The sequence below is a fragment of the Zophobas morio genome, unplaced genomic scaffold (assembly GCF_036711695.1).
Source record: "Zophobas morio isolate AGI-343-1 ecotype UQ-CSIRO unplaced genomic scaffold, CSIRO_AGI_Zmor_V1 ptg000029l, whole genome shotgun sequence".
NCBI lineage: Eukaryota > Metazoa > Arthropoda > Insecta > Coleoptera > Tenebrionidae > Zophobas > Zophobas morio.
The window spans coordinates 8,437,485-8,456,146 of record NW_026972134.1 but is presented as its reverse complement, the minus strand read 5'-3'; the positions used below and the strand labels follow the sequence as shown (position 1 = coordinate 8,456,146).

Genomic DNA, 18,662 nt, shown 5'->3' with positions numbered 1-18,662 from the left:
TGATCCAAAATCCTTGTAATCTGTAAAAAAAAATAAATACATTAATTACTAATCAAAGATTAGATTGTTTTTACGATAGCGCTGCCAAATGCGCAGTAAGTTTTTATCTTTATCATGAGTTAGTACTGAACAGGGTCTAGGTATGTAACAAAGATTCTATTAAGTATGTCAATAATCCAATAAAAAAGGCTACACAGGAAATATTAATACAAACTCAATATTCACTCCTCACATTATATCAATCAGTCAAATCAAATTTATTTTGCCCTACGGGCTTAAACAGATTGGTTACGTTTAATTTTGTTCTAAACATTTAGAATATTTTAAATTAAATTAACTACATCGTCTTTGACTTCTTCCCCCCCCTTTTCCCTTGTCTTCTCATCTCTTTCATACCTCTTTCATCCACTCAATTCCTCTCCCATCTTCATACAGCACTTCTTCCCCACTCTCCCGTCTATGTTTCATTTTTGTACGTTCTTTCAATATATACTCCACCGTTTCTCGAACTTCTAAACACATCCTGCAGTCTTTCCTCATCCTATGCCCTATACCTATTCTCTTCCTCCTCACTATTCGCCGTCTAAAACAAATATCTATCTCTGAACTCAACACAGACAACCTTTCCCTAGTTCTAATGAAATGAAGTCTTCCCACGCTCTTAAAATTTATCCACACGTTACCTGTCTGAACATGACAAGCGATAAAAAACAATCTAATTACTTTTTGATCGTGTTTCATCACTAAAACGTATGTGTATTTATCTATTTACATTGACACGATGTCCCAAAAAATTAGATTAGGAAGTGAGCTGATGCAAAGTTAAATTAATGTCGTTTGTTAATGTGTTTATCTATAAGTTATCTATATAAAATAAATACTAAAAGCTATGAAAATGCCCACCATCGGCTACTACTTAAACATTTTCTAACCTGGGATCCGTCCATTAACTCAGAAATAACTGAACGACACTGCACATACCTGGTGGTTTTCTAGACCCTATGTTTCCGAAAAAAGACGATCAACTAGTAAATATAAGGTTTTTTTTATGACCCTTTACAAATACCCACACTTTTTAAAGATTATAGAATCGTCTTAAAATCGTTCGCATTCTATATTTTGCGTTCTGAAACGTGCATTTTCAATATAGCGTTTGTCTTGTTTTCTTCCCTTTTCGTCATTCCATTGATATAAAAATCATTATTGTTTACTAATTGTTTTTTGTAGACACTGGGAAGAATGGAAGATTTAGTAATTGGTATTGACCTGGGTACGACAAATAGTTGTGTTTCGGTATACCTTAATAATCAAGCCAAGGTATTAGAAAATGATTCTGGAGACCGTCTTACGCCATCTTTTGTGTTTTTTTGTGATTCGGATACGGTAGTAGTAGGAGAACATGCTAAGGGACTGGCGGTAAACACACCTAAAAATGGAATATTTGGTATTGATTCATGAAATTTCTATATTTCAGCTTTAATATAAGAAAGTTTTCCAGCTCTAAAACGACTGATCGCTAAAAAATATGGCGAAGCGCGCATCCAACACAAACTAAGTTGTCTTCCTTTCCAAATGGAATCCAGTAGTTCCAATGACCCTGTAATTGTACTAAAATCACAAAACAGAATTTTGAAGAAGACTCCAGAAGAACTATGTTCCATTATCCTTGGAAAACTAAAAAAAAATGTTGAGGACAAATTTGGAGAGGAAGTGAATAAAGTGGTGATTACAGTTCCTGCATACTTTAATGTTACACAAAGGGAAGCCACATTGGCAGCTGCTAAAATTGCTGGCTTTTCTGTGTTAAAGTTGCTCAACGAACCAACAGCTGCTGCTTTGATTTACTACCACGAAAACAAATGTACCGAAACGAATTATTCATTGGTGTACGATTTGGGAGGAGGAACATTTGATGTTGCAATTTTAAAGAAAAGTGGGCACAATATTGAAACTATTTCTGTAAATGGAGACACAAACTTGGGTGGACAAGATTTTGATAATTTGCTTGTGGATTACGTATCAGAAAAATTGAAAATCCTGTATAATTTTAATCCAAAAAAAAGAGAAGAAGATTTATTTATATTACGTGAGAAATGTGTAGCTGCGAAAAAAACTTTATCATTTGTGGAGCAGACCACAATCACTCTCAATGGTTTCGTCGAAAATCATCGAAAAGTTGATATACCTTTGAAGCGAGAAGAATTCGAAACCATTGCTAATGATCTGTTCAAAAGAACAATACGAATAGTTGATAATTGTGTAAAAGCTTCTGAAATTTCAAAAGATGCAATAGATGAAGTAATTCTGTCAGGTGGATCTACTCGCATACCAAAAATTCAGAATATGCTTTCCGATTATTTTGAAGGAAAAAAACTAAACAAATTTGTGAATCCTGACGAATGTGTAGCGGAAGGAGCAGCTATTCAGGCGGCCATGTTATCTAAAAACTCAAAGCAAAAGATCACCAAAATTCGACTGATTGATGTGATTCCATTATCAATTGGGATTGACAACGCGGTTGACCAAATGGTTTTTTTGATAAAAAGAAATACATCGAGACCAGCTTTCGGCACATCCACTTTCATTACTGGTGAAAATAATCAGGCAAGTGCGTTGATTAGCGTATATGAAGGTGAACGTGCAAATGTAAACAATAATCGACTTTTGGGTAAATTAACTTTAAGCGACTTAACACCAGCTCCTCCAGGTCAATGCAGAGTAAATATATCCATGAAGGTTGACGAGAATGGAATTTTAACAATCAGTGCACAAGAAGAAAGGCAACACGGCGAAAATAGTATAGAAATTAAAATAAATTATGACAGGGATATCAGAACCGAGGATGAGATTAGAAACACATTGACTGATGCAGAAGAATGCAAGAAAGAAGACGAACGCTTTATAAGATTTGCCAAAAAAAAAAGTTATTTGATCAATTACTGTCAAAAGTGTTTGTACAATTTCGATGCTAAAAATATTACCGAGAAATACAGAAGTATCTACGAAGCATGCAAAGAAACTAAGAAAAAGGCGGAATTACTTAACCTTCAAGAAGAAGACATCGTCGAAGAGCTAATAACAAATATCAGATTGCAGTGCGAACAAATAGTTAAAGAGCATAATTTTGAATTTATGCCTTACTTTATGGATTTGGCGAACTTTTTGGACGCTCTTCTTCGTAATTTTATGCTCTATACTGCGGAAAAATTTGAAAATGTCAATGATTAAATCATAAATGGGAACTCATTTAACTGCCTGACACTCTTAACGTTTAAAGTTGAGTCTTCACTATCCCATAGTATAATAGTTAATGTGTTTTATATGTAAATAATAAAGTAATGTCTAGAGCAATAGTTATTTACTTACAGTTAGTTACTATCAGTGCCACTATATAGAAAATCTGTTTCTTCACAGAACATTGTACCTATATGTTCCTTTACTGACTAATTTACTCCGTAAATGTGTTCAGAATGGACAATATGTAAACTTTTATTCGTCGATGTACACCAAAGAACACATGGTGTCATAACCTCACATTCTGCGTATAGTTTTTGCAAACTACCACCGGACGTGGAGGTCATAAAAATTAAGCAACAAAGACGACCCCACCTCGTTTGCCGGTGGCCGGGTGGTTTACCTAGAAAATCCTAGAAACGATACTCAGGACAGGACTCGTTATTACGTTTTCTACATTTCTAGTTTCTTAGCTAAATACGTGATTGTAAAATAAATGTTTTGTTCTTTTATACCCGTACACTATAATCTCATTATAATCATTATTAACGTTTCTTTAGATTTGTTTAATTAACAAGAAGAGTTGGGTAGTGAGATAGTACTTATATATATATATACTATTAATCAAATAGAATGGTGTGGCAATTACTCCAAAGTTACAAGTCAGTTGTTGTTTTGTTGTAGTGGTTCGTTAACGGTTTAGAGCTTGTTGTTACACGATATATAAATTTACAAATTTCTCGGTTTTACCTTAGGACCGGAGTCTATTATTGAATCTACGTTAAACAAAACTGAATTAAAAACTAAGTACACTTAGCAACTTAAATTGTCTAAAATAAAATTAGGAATAACGACAGATACTCGGTAGATAAAAAGATTTGAGATATAAGATTGTAATAATTATTGTGACTGATCTAAAATTCTAAAAAAAATTTATATATTGATATCTGGAGCAAAATTTAATGGAACTTTTCAAAACGACGATAATAAATCTATTCCTTAACAAAATCGCTACTTATTGGCTCATTCGGTCTTTCTCTCATATGTTAAATCGTCGAAATCACAATAACGTCGCTCCGTACACACTCAAAATCAGTACGAAATCCCTTTCCCTCTTCCAATCAACGGTGATATTTTTTTACAAATAATTTGCCAAAGTGCATCAGTGTTTACAAATAAATCTTGAATACTGGAAATTAGTGTTTTAATATTCCCAAATGAGAATCTGGAAAAACTATCCATCCCTTCAGACATTTTTTGATTTTAGACTTACTTTTAAGCCTCATTATCATTGATAATAATCCTCATTTATTTAGTCAACTATTATTTTGGGTTGCCCCAATTAACTCTAGAAACACACGTAGTGTAGTTCTGTTTCGTGTCTCTTTGTATAACTCTCCCAGAGCTGGAAATCACCCACTGTTGCGTATGAGGAGACAGGTTAATCGGCTGGTAAGTCATGATGAATTTTTGTTGTTTAATACAACCAAAGCGAAGTTTAGGAATAGTGTAAGAAATTTGCGCTAACCTCTTAGCTTGCTTCTAAACTTGTTGGAGAAAATATTATATTCTATTCTGTATGTTAGAAAATGTTTTGTTAAATTTATGTATATTTATTTACTCAAATTATTTTATCTTTTTTGTTTTTTTTTTGGAAGTTAACTTTTATTTATTTTTGTGTTATTGTTAATTTATATGTCCTTCTGGATCTTTTTGTTTCAATTACCATTAATTGTATGTATTATAAGGGGTATTCCCGTTGAATAAATAAATAAAATAAATAAAATAAAATCATGGTGCTCTTTTACTTATACATGGGTATAACAATGGTGTCCTTGTACATCTGACTCCTTGGAAACATACGTAACACATTTCTTTACATTTACTTTAACATTACATGCATAAGGTATGTTTATTTCAAATTATAGGGGCTCTCATGAAAAAAATCGCAACAACAAATTTTATAGTTTTTCAAAAATGTTTCATTGTACTTCAGGTGCGAGGGAAGTTCTGTCGAAACAACCTTTGATCAATTTTTGGTTTCATTTTTCGATTTCCAATCTTCGAATAACGAAAATTCACTTGAATAAAGGTCACGCGCTTTTGATGTGACCAGATCATTTTTGTCGCATTCGCAAGTTTATAAATGTAATGAGTAAGCCCCGGATTTTAGGCAAAATGGATTATTTTTATTTTTTAAGACATGTTTTACAAACCTTATATGGTTACGTGCCTATTTTGTGTTTTACATACTTAAACATTCCTAAAACTATAAATACTAGAATTTGTAAAGTTTCTCTTTGTTACGAACCCATTCTGAAACATGGTTGATATGCGTGCCTACTCGGAAACAAAGATCGAAGATCGAATGTTGGAGTAATAAAACGATAAAATTCTTCCAAAACTTGTACGGCTCTTCTGTTTAAATTCTAGACGTTCATACAAGAAACAATGTAGGGATACTAAAAGAGCTTTTTTTAATTAATAGTGAATGGTGCGAGTGCCTAAAGTGCCTAAATATATAACAAGTGTGGAAAAAAAAATATCACTGTGGGGAACCAAAAAAGACTATGAAGTAAAATTTAATGGTGAAGTTTTTTATAAAGTTTGTGGAAAGCTGGTAATATTGAGAAAAGAATAATTATTGTTTAATGTATATGCAAGTCTCTTTTTTATAATTTTAGGTTTAAGTTTATTTCGACAGAACTACCCTCGCGCCTGAAGTATAAGTCCTACAAATCACCTCTCTTTGAAAAATTATAAACCCTTGGCTCCGTGGGGGCGCAAATTCCAAAGGAACACCTAGGAGGGGATCTAGGTTCTTATGCTACATTTATTGAGGACCCTTTTTTTCCTATTATGAATGGAAGTTAGTTAGAAAATGTAATTTACATGTTGTCAATAATTTAATAAATATATGTAAAAAAAAAAACAAGAAAGGAGAAGGCTGAGGTGCAACAAAACTTGTGATTACTCTACGACATTTTACCAACTCCTGTTTATGTTGAAACTTGAGTTTCCTTTTTAGCTTCCACTGAGATAATATTTGCGCATAGATATATTATCTAATCTAATATCTAATGAATAAGTTCTGTTAATTTTGGACAAAACCGAGGTAATTATATGAACACCGTAAGCACTGATTTTTTTAATTTGTAACAAACAATTAGATTCGCTGATAAATGGGTAGAAGTTATAGCACGCTTTTAAAATTACTAAACGAATAGGAAAGCAAAATAAGAATGAGAAACGATACTGAAAAAAAACATGGCAGTCAGCCGTCAGCTCTTTATGCAGGTGGCTGATTGGCGGCAAGTCATAAATTACTGGAACGTCCGGTTTTGCATTTTACACAATCTCGAGATCATATGTGTCAACAAACGATCAGGCAAAGACGAGTACGGAGATTGTAAAATAAGTATATTTATAGCAGATAACCAACGGGAAAAGTGGTCTCCCTCAGCAACATGCGTAGTGCTTGAAATGTTTATGTTTATACATCGGAAGAATGTCACGCTGACATTTGTTTGATTTGAATGAGTTGTCGTCTCAAAGCAGGGGAATAAAATTATTAATAAGCCTCAATTAACCAAAATATTCTGAATGCTATTAACTATCATTCTTACTTTATAATTGTTCTACTGTTATATTTTCGAGAAAATCATCTCATCAACAAATAATGAATGAGTGATTAATTTTATTAAATTTATTTTAAAGTATTGTAATTAAAAAAAATGTACGCCGGCCGCTGGTTTCATACCATCGACGTCACTTCTGTGAAGCAAGAATTTTCCCATTAAGTTGATTATCTGTTATACGAAGGTTGGGTATTATGTTGGCAAAGAACAAGACGCTTTAAACAATGAACAAATATAGCAGTAATAAATACAATTAAGATGAGATTCGTAAACTACAAGTACAGAAGTATATTATTATATACAAAGTCGGTAATGTTGATTATACAATATAATGAACAAACGTTATCAAATTATTGGTGGGGGTGATTAGTCAAATTTTCAATCAACTTTACGCAAGAATTCCTTTCCACAGTACTTCAAAAATGTGAGTAGGTAATTGTGGCATACTCTTTTAGCACCACTTTTTGAATGTCAATTATTTAAACAATTAGATATCATTGTGAGTATTCGAGATTTTTCATATCAGTGGTTGTCAGTAGATGAAACGATTGAGGCACTTGGAAGGTATATTGCCAATTGTATCGTCAGTAAATTATTATCGGATGATGAAGTTGGATAATCTTATCTTCTAGTTCGCAAGCAGCTAAAAAAAAAACAATCATGCGACGATTGCCTGATTTGTACATGAACCTCTAAGTACATAGTTAATAAATTTTTGTAACCGATGGAGTGGCTTCTATAGTCACATACACCTAAAAGTATTTCATCCCCAAATGATGCACGCGACTTGCTTGGCTCCTGCGTTGGACCATTGTTTGAAAAAATTTGGCATCAGTTCGAAGATGCAGCTATTTTGATATCAGATGTGAAGAAAATTTTTGTCAAAGCTCCTTTACTTGTGGAAGTTTATAGGGAAAACTAAAAAATTTAACAATGCCAGACAACCTGTACTAACGCGCTGGGGATCATAGGTTAAGGCGGCTATATTTTACAGTCAACATTTCAATCCTATGAAGGAAATAAGCATTTTAGAATTATTAGAAACAGTAGGTTTGCCTCTCGCGGCTTCAATGGAAATAATTGAAGCCGCAGTGGTGTTTGTATGTATGTAACATCTGTGGAAAGGATATGCACACGAAGAGTGCAGGTCTTTCCAGGTTAGAAATTGAATATTTTCGGTCCAGTAGCGGAAAAAAACATTATGAAAAAACAATATGAAAAAAATTGACGTTTTAAAAGATGAGCTGGTTGAACTAAAAAAGAGTGGAAGTAATGTACTGAGCGAGATTCTGGAAATAAACTATGTGATGAAGAAATAATCGCTGTAACTGAGGGCAGAAATTATCGGACTAATAATTATTAGTCCGATAATTTCTGCCCTCAGTAGATTATAATCTAATTCTGTTTAATATGCCTGAATCTTAGGAAGAATCATTTGCAACCCGAAAAGAAGATGATATGTCTCGCTATCAAAATGTAGTAGTGACCAATAGTAGTAATGATAACATCAAGATACGTTCTTGTGTAAGCTTAAATAAATATAAGCAAGATAAACTACGTACATAGTAATAGTCTCGTCTGCCCAAGATCCAATTGATTCACTAGCGATAAGTATATAGACGTAAGGATAATTTATAACTAGTTAAATCGGGATTTTACTCTGGTACTTTTATGAGAATTAAGCTCAATAGCAGGCAGTTGAAGGTTAACCAGGGACTAATGACACTCATAATGTGCTTAATTCTGTTTCCAAATATCTTTGGAACTACTGTGCAGATGCTGATTTAATTGGAATCAAGGTTCAAACGTTAATTTTATTGTCTGTTATGATAGTTATGAAGAAATTTTTGAGTACTTGAAGAATGAGTATCTTCTATTTGAAAAAACCTTAATAGTAGGTGATTTTAGCATCCCCAAATATTACAACTTTTATTATTCTTTTCAACAGTAACTATTGCCACTTAGACTTAATCTTTTGTTCTAAGCATTTGAAATGTACTGTGATGCAGTCTGATATTCCAGTAGTTGAATATGGTGATGCTCACCAACCTGCGGTATCTATCATTCTAAAAATTCTTGTAGCTAATTTGAAAGAATCGTAGATCAACTTTTTGGGAGTTAAGATCAAATATCATGTTCGTAAAAGAAATTATATAGAGCTCTATAGATACTTGAATAACAGATTGATCTTAACTACTAGTTATCCAAGATGTCAATGTTGCTTGCGACTATTTCGGTTCTATTCTTTATGAGCTTTTAGATAGATTCATTCCCAAGAATCCGATTATAACAACGATATAGTATCCTGTTGGTGTACATCATCTACCATTGACTGTTTTAGTAACGTAAGCATTAATTATGAAAGAGCTACTAAAACGACAAATTTGAAAGAGTATTATCACAAGTTAATGAGCTTAGAAGACTCATTAAGAAAGAAATCAGAGCGGCATATATCAACCTTATAGTAAGTATCAGCGGAAATGAATATCAAGCAAGACTCAAAAAAATAGTGGGTATATTAATCAAAAGAAAAATGTCTCGAATATCTCAGATCATGTGTTCGATAAAGATATTGAAGTAACTGATCCATAAGAAATCGTCAATAATTTCACGACTCATTTCAGTAACTTCTTTAATGGTGATAATATCTGTGACAGTTTTCCAATCTGTGGTAGAAAAAGTGATATGGTGAACGTTTTACACAAGTTTATGATAATTACCTATGATATTTTGAATGGTGTCAAAAAAGTCAAATCTAATTTCACTATGAGTCCTAATAATAATTAATGTGTCTGCTTTTCTCGTAAAAGTATTTTCTTGTTTATGTGAACCTCGTTGCCACTTGTGTAATTTAATTATTGCAGAAGCTATATATCCTAATACTTGGAAATTCAATAAAGTTATCCCTGTCTTCACATCTGATGTACGTAATAATAGCGAGAATTACAATAGTTTCTATCTGTACTACTATTACGTTGTAAAATTTTGAGTTGACATCACAAATTATTATTGGGAATGATTAGACAAATTTTTGTAACCATCCAGACAGCAGTTTCGGAATTGATGTATCTAATAAATATCGGATAGTCGGAAAAGCAAAATCTAGTTTTTTCTTCATGAAATGCAGAGAAAGCATGAAGTTAACCATTCGCAATATAAATCCTATTACAATATTCCCTCAGCTTACCCTCGGGACGTAAAGAAACAAGAAAACTTGCAAAACTTGGCAGTGTTGGAAAAGAATCATAAAAATAAAGCTGAATTAAGTTTATGAAGGGATCAGTTAAGAGTTCTAGAAACATACAGAGGGCTGTTTTAAAGAAAGCAAATAATTGCATGTTGTTCCTCAACAAAAAAATACTCTCTATAGTTGTAATTTTAGTCTTTGCTGCATAATGAAAGGTGCAAATTCAATATTGATTGTTTTCCTATTCCCTGAAAATTAATAAGACATTAAGAAGGATGTCTTAAGCTGACTCACTTTGCATATTTGTGTACTGTGATCTGTGAAAAAATACAAAATAACTAATTAATCGGTAGTATCTAATTTCTTTGTTTTTTGCGTAGGCTATATGCAAAGTTCATGCCTAGCTAACTGTAAATAAATAACTATTGCTGTATTAATTTTTTATTATTTACATACCTATAAAATATATTTACTAAAACACTTACGTCTCCTTTTTGGGTGTTTCCATTTGTCAACGGTGTGACAAATTGACAGAACATTTATAAACTAAAGACATTTAAAAGCAGAACAATAGCTAAAATATATACGTTACAGTGCAACAAATATAACAGTTATGTAAAAGCCGTTAAAGTATGATGGTGGTTTAGACTGAAAAAAATAATTTATCTGCCCTCTCTGCTTTAAAACGTCTCTAATTTGGTAAAAATATATAAATCTTCTAGATTTTGCCACACCCGTCACATATGGAGTTACCGCTTTTTAAATATTTATCAATATTACTATGACATTTTTTTAGAGTAATGAAGATTACAATTTAAACCTAACGACTGTGACACGGCGACAGCAAGTTCCCCGTTTACGTCTTAACCTTTGACAGTATGCAAATCTTCAGAACCGGAGAGCATCATATTACCAAAAATATTTTTCAACAAGTCGGCTATATCAATAAAATGGGGCATACAATCAAAATTTAACTCTTTAACTATATGTTCGCATTGCGTTTTGATATTTTTCGTTAGCTCTTCGACGATGTCTTCTTCTTGGGGGTTTAGTAACACAGCCTTGTTTCTAGTTTCTCTGCATGCTTCGTAAATACTTCTGTATTTCTCCCTAATATTTTTAGCATCTAAATTGTACAAACAACCTTCACAGTATCTGATTAAATAACTATTTCTTTCGGCAAATCTTTCGAAGCGCTCGTCCTCTTCCTTGCTTTCTTCTGCGTCAGTTAGAGTATTTTTAACCTCTTCTTCGCTTCTGATTCCTCTGACGTAATTTATTTTAAGTTCTTTACTATTTTCTCCGTGTTGCCTTTGTTCTTGTGCACTGACCGTTAAAATTCCACTCTCGTCAACGTCCAGTGAAATCGTTACTTTGCACTCACCTGGAGGCGCTGGTGTTAAATCAGTTAAGGTCATTTCACCCAAAATTCGATTATTTTTTACATTTGAACGTTCACCTTCGTATATTGTAATCAACACACCTGACTGATTATGTGCAGTTGTAGTAAAAGTGGATGTGCCGGAAGCTGGTGTAGATGTATTTCTTTTTATCAAAAAAACCATTCGATTAACAAGATCTTCGGTACCAATTGATAAAGGAATCACATCCGTCAGTCGAATTTTGGTGATCTTTTGCTTTGAGTTTTTAGATAACATGGCCGCCTGAATTGCTGCTCCTTCTGCTACACATTCGTCAGGATTCACAAACTTGTTTAGTTTTTTCCCTTCAAAATAATCGGAAAGCATATTCTGAATTTTTGGTATGCGTGTAGAACCACCAGACAGAATTACCTCGTCTATAGTATCTTTTGGAATTTCAGAATCTTTTAGACAATTATCAACTATTTGTATTGTTCTTCGGAATAAATCATTAGCAATGTTTTCGAATTCTTCTCGTTTTAAATGTATATCAACTTTTCGTTGATTTTCAACAAAACTAATGAGACTAATTGTAGTCTGCTCCACAAATGATAAGGTTTTCTTCGCAGCTACACATTTATCGCGTAATATGGTTACATCTTCATCTCTTTCTTTAGGATCAAAATTATACAGTTCTTTTAATTTTTCCGACACATAATCCACGAGCAGATTATCAAAATCTTGGCCACCTAAATTTGTATCTCCATTTACACAAACAATTTCAATATTGTGTTTGTTCCTTTTTAAAACCGCAACATCAAATGTGCCACCCCCCAAATCGTATACCAACGAATAATTCGACTCGCTACTGTTATTTTCGTGATAATAAATCAAAGCAGCAGCCGTTGGTTCGTTTAGCAACTTTAACACAGTAAAACCGGCATCTTTAGCAGCGGCCAAAGTTGCTTCTCTTTGTATAATATTAAAGTATGCAGGAACAGTAATCACCACTTTATTCACTTCCTGTTCTAATTTTTTCTCAACATCCTTTTTTAGTTTTTCCAGGATAACGGTACATAATTCTTGTGGAGTCTTTTTCAGAATTTTGTTTTGTTGTTGTATTACAATCACAGGGTCATCAGAACTATTAGATTCTATTTGGAAAGGAAGATAATTAAGTTTGTGTTGGATTTTAGCTTCACCATATTTTTTGCCGATCAGTCGTTTCAGAGCTAGAAAACTGCCTATATTAAAGCTGAAATAAAATTTTGGGAAACTAATACCGTATATTCCATTTTTAGGTTTGCTTTCGGCCATTCCTTTAGCATGTTCTCCGACCAGTACCGTATCCAAATCAGTAAAAAAGACGAAAGATGGCGTAATACGTTGTCCGCTATCATTTTCTAATACCTTCGTTTGGTCATTAAGGTATACTGAAGCACAGCAATTTGTTGTGCCCAAGTCAATACCGATTACTAAATCTTCCATTATTTTTGACGTCTACAAAAAACAAAATATAAGCAACATTTTACAGTTACTTTAGAATTATGCAATTCAATTTGGGTAACGAATTATTCTATTTGAGTTGATTGGCAGTCATGTTAGAAATATGTTCCTAATTTGTTTGCATCTTATTATTTCCATATAAAAATATAGGAATAAATTAGTAAAGTAAAAGTAAACGAGCATGCTGCGTTATATATTTCAAGAGCCATGTTGTTAATAAAATTATGCAATAACATCAACAACGTTTTGGATAGAATCCATATTTAAAGTTGGACAGTGATCATTTTATTAGTTTCTGTCTGTAAAAATAATCGACAGACAACAGAGAAGTGAAAATGAGAGACCTAATTTGTCATATTCTAGCAGCTGCGAAATGTCGAAAAAACTCTATTACTTACCTAGAACACACTCATTGCTAACTCATAGACAAGATATAAACTGATTACGTAGTTAGTTAGTTAGTGGCGATATCTTAAAAATAATCTTATCTTTTATTAATATATATAAGTATATATTTTTTCTAAAATCAGGTATTTTACAAGGACAAAGAATTAGAACAATTAATATGGTAACATTGAAACATCGCCGAAGCCTGACGATGTTTCAAATTATTACTACATACTTACAAATTAAAAGTAAAGAGTATTTTAATTTCAAGCAAAAGGTGGAAGTAAATTTTAAATTACAGTCTATTGGACCAATTTTTAGAAACTCGACTGAACAAACATCCTTGCTGCACCGAATTTCGACTTAACAGCAAGACTCCTCACATTTTAACTTGTGTAAGCAAAAGAAAAAAAATGTATTCGCATATGAAACTGCAGTTCCATAAAATCACCAACTCCACTATAACCAAATATATATTGACGCTCAGCAAATGCACTTCTGGGATTTAGCAGTAGCTCTATCAGTTTTAGGACTAAATTTTCACTAACCGCAACGTACCAACCACATTCTCTAAAAAAGAACAGTTTAATTGAGCTGTAATTTTTCCGCATTTTAGTTACTAATCGGTCCCTACATCTCCAACTGAATTTTCTGTTTTGTTTGTTGTGGTGAAATCACATTTGAATAATTTGAATAAAAAAAATCAAATCAAGAAAATTGTTAAATATAGGCAACCATGTGCAAGTTTAGTTCCTTTTCGGCAGTTCGTAGTTCTGATAGGGAATTTGTAGGTAGAGGGTTGGTAGTGAAGTTTACTTATTAGGTAGAGGGTAGGTGGCGCGTCACTGTTGTCTGTTTTGGTGAATGAAAGGACGCGGAAGCTAGAATAAGTTTAGTTGGTTTTGGTAGTTGGAAAAAGGGAGGAAGCCTTTGTTTAACAACAATTAATCGCAACGATGACGACGCCACAGTTTCCCCAGCACGCGTAGCTATTTCTTGCGGTTTTTCCAAACGGAAATATGCGAATTTTCGACCGACGCTAATACGTGGTATAAATTTGTTTTATTGTTTGTAAATTCACAGTTCATGTTAGGATTTTAATCGTTAACTAGTTCTAACATAATTTAAGGGTCATCACTGACAATGTTCAGATAAAGCACTTGCTAAGAGATTTCCTGAAACTCACTTAGTTAGGACTCATCCTTTGTTTATCAAGTTATAAATAAGGTTTCTGGATGCTTATACTTAAGTGTTACGTTATAACACTTCTTAATTCCTCACACAAGATTGCTAATAGTTCATTTACGGCAGTTAAAATTGGCCTAACCGTGAAAGGGGATTACATTTTTCCCCTTAGGCAGTTATCATCATCATATCATCGAGACATATTTTCTCGCGACGCTTGTGTTTATTTATGATGTCTTTGTTTGGGATAGGCTGGGGACAGTCCACGATATAAACTCTCAAAGCTAATTGTTTTAAGTAACCAATCACTTGGATAATGGCATAATTTAGCGTCATCTAAATTCTCTGTTTGAATCGTTGATAAAGTGTGGCATAATTTAACTTCATGTAAATTCTTTGCTTGAATCGTTGATAAAGTGTGGCAAATATTAAACCCATGTAATTTTGTTAGCTCTGCAAATTTTTTACTTCATACAATTTTTCTCTATCTCACAATTTTAGCCACAGTAATTTTCTTTGCTGTATAATTTAAATTGAACGTAAATTTTCATTCTCTGCAGTTCCTAACCTCATGTAATCATTTTTGTCTGCACAAGTTTTACTTCACATCATATCTTTTTTGTTTTTATAAATCTTTGCTAATTTTTTTGACCGCGTAAATATTTTGTTGATTAATGTTTCCATCAGATGAATTGTCTGATGTCCAATATTAATCGCAGATAAGAATTTTTTGCTGTTTAAAAATTTCGCGAGAGTGTATGGCAAATTTAAATGTTGTTTAATGTTCTTCTTGAAACTTTAACACTTGTTCGGTTCTAGTTTAGTATCAGACTCATAGAAATTGAACATTTAAATAGAATTGAGGTAAATAACACAATAACACGTGGCGGAAGCGGAATGTGCAGTTCCTTGTCGAGCTGGCGGTAGCGCCATCTGCACAAAGGATGCAGGACTAGAATAGTAGTCAGGGACGGTCGGAATGACGTGACGCTGTGGGCTTGTCCCAAAAGCCGGGATTCAACCACGAGTTTGCGACCGTAACGGCCTGTTCGTACGTCACCTCCGTGATGGAAGGGTACTGTGCGGCTGGGCTTGCTGCCCCCAAAATTCGCTCGTGCTACAACGCCCCCTATGGCTAATTTTGCGGTGCTCTATAATGAAATGAGAAAAGAGTTTTTATTAAAATTTTAATAATAATAATAATAATATTTATTTATTTGCCCAACAGATTAGAAAATCTAATTACACGACAAAAAATCAAAAATTATTGACTGCCATAATTTAAGTTTGCCGCCACACGTCCGTAATAACTTGTGTATTTACAGTCAGGTACTTTAATTCAGATTTTTCTTAGTTTTTATTAAATTTGTCATATTCATATATTTGCATTGATTCAGAACGTTTACTTTGATTTCATTCAAAGTTAGGCAAGTTTTTCTTTTGTAGCTGAGCACTAAGAGGTGTCTTCAACCGGCACAACTTAGTCGCAGCTTTTTTTCTTTTTTTTTGTGAGTGGATGAATAAATTATTTTGTTCTCCATATATTTTGTATTTTATTTAGCGGTACTTTTCAAACCTTGTGATCCACCACTTGCATCTGAACGTATTCCGCCACAGAAAAACACACCCAGCGTAGGTTCCATTTTGTTAGACGATCACAGTCAAGGCCAAATTTTTGAATTTTTGAATTTTTTGCGGGCTTTTCATTTTCTTACATGTTAATTTAAGGCGGGATATTTGGGTTATCACATTGTTTTTGTTAATAAAAATGTGCGCACAACGTAAATACATAAAACTCATACTTCTAGCTGACAATTTTAACAAAAAATAAAAGGAACGAAAATTTTATTAGACAGCGGGTTAGGCAGTTTCGGTTCAACATGTTGCCATTGCCAACATTATTCATAATATCTCTAACATAATTTTAAAGGTTTTCCTATTTTTTTTAAAGGTTTAAGAAAGCCTACATAATTTTTTAACAACTAAACTTTAATTTTTAAAATTTGTTTTTCAAGGAATTTTTTTTTTTTTATTACATAGTGATGTCAGAAATATTTTAATCTAGTTGCCTTTGTACTCACAAATTAAAAATAATTGAAGAAACGACATTTTGTTACAGTAATTTGTTGTAATAATAGCTTCGATTGCTTTTTAATTAATCATCAATTAAAAAAAAGTAAATATATTTGTTTTCGTTCATTTCATCTTACAGGTAAGTAAAATCAATTCCTCTTTTAAATCTAATTATATCTACTGAATTTTTTTGTAGTTGTTTTATTAAAAATGTGAGATAGCCAAGAAAGTCTACCATGTACTGAAATTGCGCAAGAAGCCTCATAGGTAATAAATAGATGACTTGGTCCCTTCTAAGTCGAACCAAATTTACCACAGCACTTATAATAAATTCATTTATTGTTACCTACTGCGGAACAAAGAAAATCGGAAAATTACTCAGAAAGCGTCCTACTTGGATATTTCACCGAGTTAAGTATATAAAAAAAGGAATTGATATTTAAAGTTGAGAACTTCTTTAAAAAAACAAAATGAGGGATATAAAGCGAAAAAATTGGTCTAAAGAATTTAGACAGTACTTCCCTCGCTGTGGGAAACGTGACGACATTTTAAAATAAATTGAGTTAATTTTTTCAATTTTGTCATTATTTGGGATTGATTGCTTATTAAAAAAAAAATTAATTGCACGAAGTCGTTTCTGGGATGTATAATATGTTGCCTATGCAAAAATTGTCAGGTGTAAGCAGATAAAGTGAACAGCTAAAATTAACACCCTGTATAGTACTTGTAATTTAAGACAAATAGCCATAACACTTATCAACCTGTAGACGTGACGGTGAAATACAAACGAAACTAAAACATGGTTTCTACGAATTGCAATAGCCGGATGACAATGCGACAATCCAGACTTTTTTATTGCCCTGACTTCCGTTTATTGAATAAAATACTACATTTTATTTGGTTTTTGGATGCTGTAATTTGGATGGATTAATTATAACTTGTCTATATCTAGAGGTGCATGGCCTAGTCTCCCCTAGCTACGGCCTTATGAAATATCGAGAAACGAGTACTAAATTGACCAATGCACTCCATTACTCCATTACTCTACGTCCTTAGATTATCCTCCATAAAAAACAACTTGAAAGTGTTTTATTGTTTGGTTTATAAAAAATCTAGGAGAAGATAAAAGTCAGTTGAAATTAATACCTAATAACGAAGAGAAATGTATTTTTTTCAGTAACATTTTAAGAATGGATGATAATGGATATATCGAATTGCGATTTATCGATTCATTTAGATTTTTAGCAAGTAGCCGAGACAATTTGTCATCTAATCTGGAATCAACTCAGTTAAGAGAAATACTTAATTAAATACTTTTCAAATCATGAATTAGATGTGTTATTTAGGAAAGAAAAAAGCAAGATAATTAGAAAAGGAATATATCCCTATGAATACATGGATTCTTTTGAGAAATTTTCTGAAACAAAACTTCCATCAATAGATAAATTTTATTCTTCGCTCACAAAAGAAGGAATTTGTCAAAAAGAATTCAAACATGCAGTGAAAGTATGGAAGTATTTTTAAATTGAAAACTTGGGTGAATGGCATGATTTATACTTAAAACTACATGTTTTGCTATTAACTGATGTATTTGAAAATTTTAGAGATTTATGTTTAGAAAAGAGATATGGACTGGATCCTGTTTGGTATTATACAACTCCGGGGTTAGCTTGGGACTGTATGCTAAAATATACTTCAGTTGAGTTGGAATTATTAACTGATTATGAAATGTATTTGTTTTTTGAAAACGGAATTAGAGGAGGTATTTCACAGTGTAGTAACAGGTATTCGCAGGCAGATGAAAATACTCAGATTATCTATATAGATGGTAATAATCTATATGGATGGGTTTTATCTCAGAGATTGCCAGAAAAAAACTTTAAATGGTTGACTTGTGATGAAATTAAAAATGTTGACATTATACTGTTATCAGATAGTGATACGGGTTATGTTTTAGAAGTTGATTTAGGATTCCCTGTAGATTTGGCTATTCATAACAAATTCAATGACTTGCCTTTGGCTCCGGAAAATAGAATTCCTCCGGGCGGAAAAGTAGAAAAACTGCTTTGTCATTTCTGTGATAAGAAAAAC

At 32.8% G+C, this 18,662-nt stretch overlaps 2 protein-coding genes across 3 annotated transcripts; one reads left to right on the top strand and one right to left on the bottom strand.

Annotated features, from left to right (window-relative positions):
• Positions 1-95: 95 nt before the first annotated feature.
• Positions 96-3,351, top strand: LOC135137390 (heat shock 70 kDa protein-like). Of its 2 annotated transcripts, XM_064067017.1 has the most exons (3): positions 96-140; positions 1,228-1,444; positions 1,499-3,351. In XM_064067017.1, the coding sequence occupies exons 2-3, from the start codon at positions 1,240-1,242 to the stop codon at positions 3,226-3,228; spliced, it is 1,935 nt and encodes a 644-aa protein (XP_063923087.1). In that variant the 5' UTR covers positions 96-140; positions 1,228-1,239; the 3' UTR covers positions 3,229-3,351. The 2 variants fall into 2 exon arrangements, with proteins under 2 accessions (XP_063923087.1, XP_063923088.1); XM_064067018.1 differs by lacking the exon at positions 96-140 and having other exon boundaries at positions 1,329-1,416; positions 1,475-3,351.
• A 7,133-nt stretch (positions 3,352-10,484) lies between these two features.
• Positions 10,485-13,380, bottom strand: LOC135137235 (heat shock 70 kDa protein-like). The gene is made up of 3 exons (XM_064066841.1): positions 13,325-13,380; positions 12,704-12,920; positions 10,485-12,652 (listed from the first exon to the last, which is right to left on the bottom strand). Exons 2-3 carry the CDS (start codon positions 12,906-12,908, stop codon positions 10,923-10,925), a joined length of 1,935 nt encoding a protein of 644 aa, XP_063922911.1. The 5' UTR covers positions 12,909-12,920; positions 13,325-13,380; the 3' UTR covers positions 10,485-10,922.
• Positions 13,381-18,662: the final 5,282 nt, after the last annotated feature.

Excerpts from the sequence above, each read along its gene's own strand:
- LOC135137390 (XM_064067017.1), top strand. The coding sequence starts at position 1,240 with ATGGAAGATTTAGTAATTGGTATTGACCTGGGTACGACAAATAGTTGT. Across the intron at positions 1,445-1,498 it reads ACCTAAAAATGGAATATTTG|CTCTAAAACGACTGATCGCT; the intron begins GTATTGATTCAT and ends AAAGTTTTCCAG.
- LOC135137235 (XM_064066841.1), bottom strand. The coding sequence starts at position 12,908 with ATGGAAGATTTAGTAATCGGTATTGACTTGGGCACAACAAATTGCTGT. Across the intron at positions 12,653-12,703 it reads ACCTAAAAATGGAATATACG|CTCTGAAACGACTGATCGGC; the intron begins GTATTAGTTTCC and ends GCAGTTTTCTAG.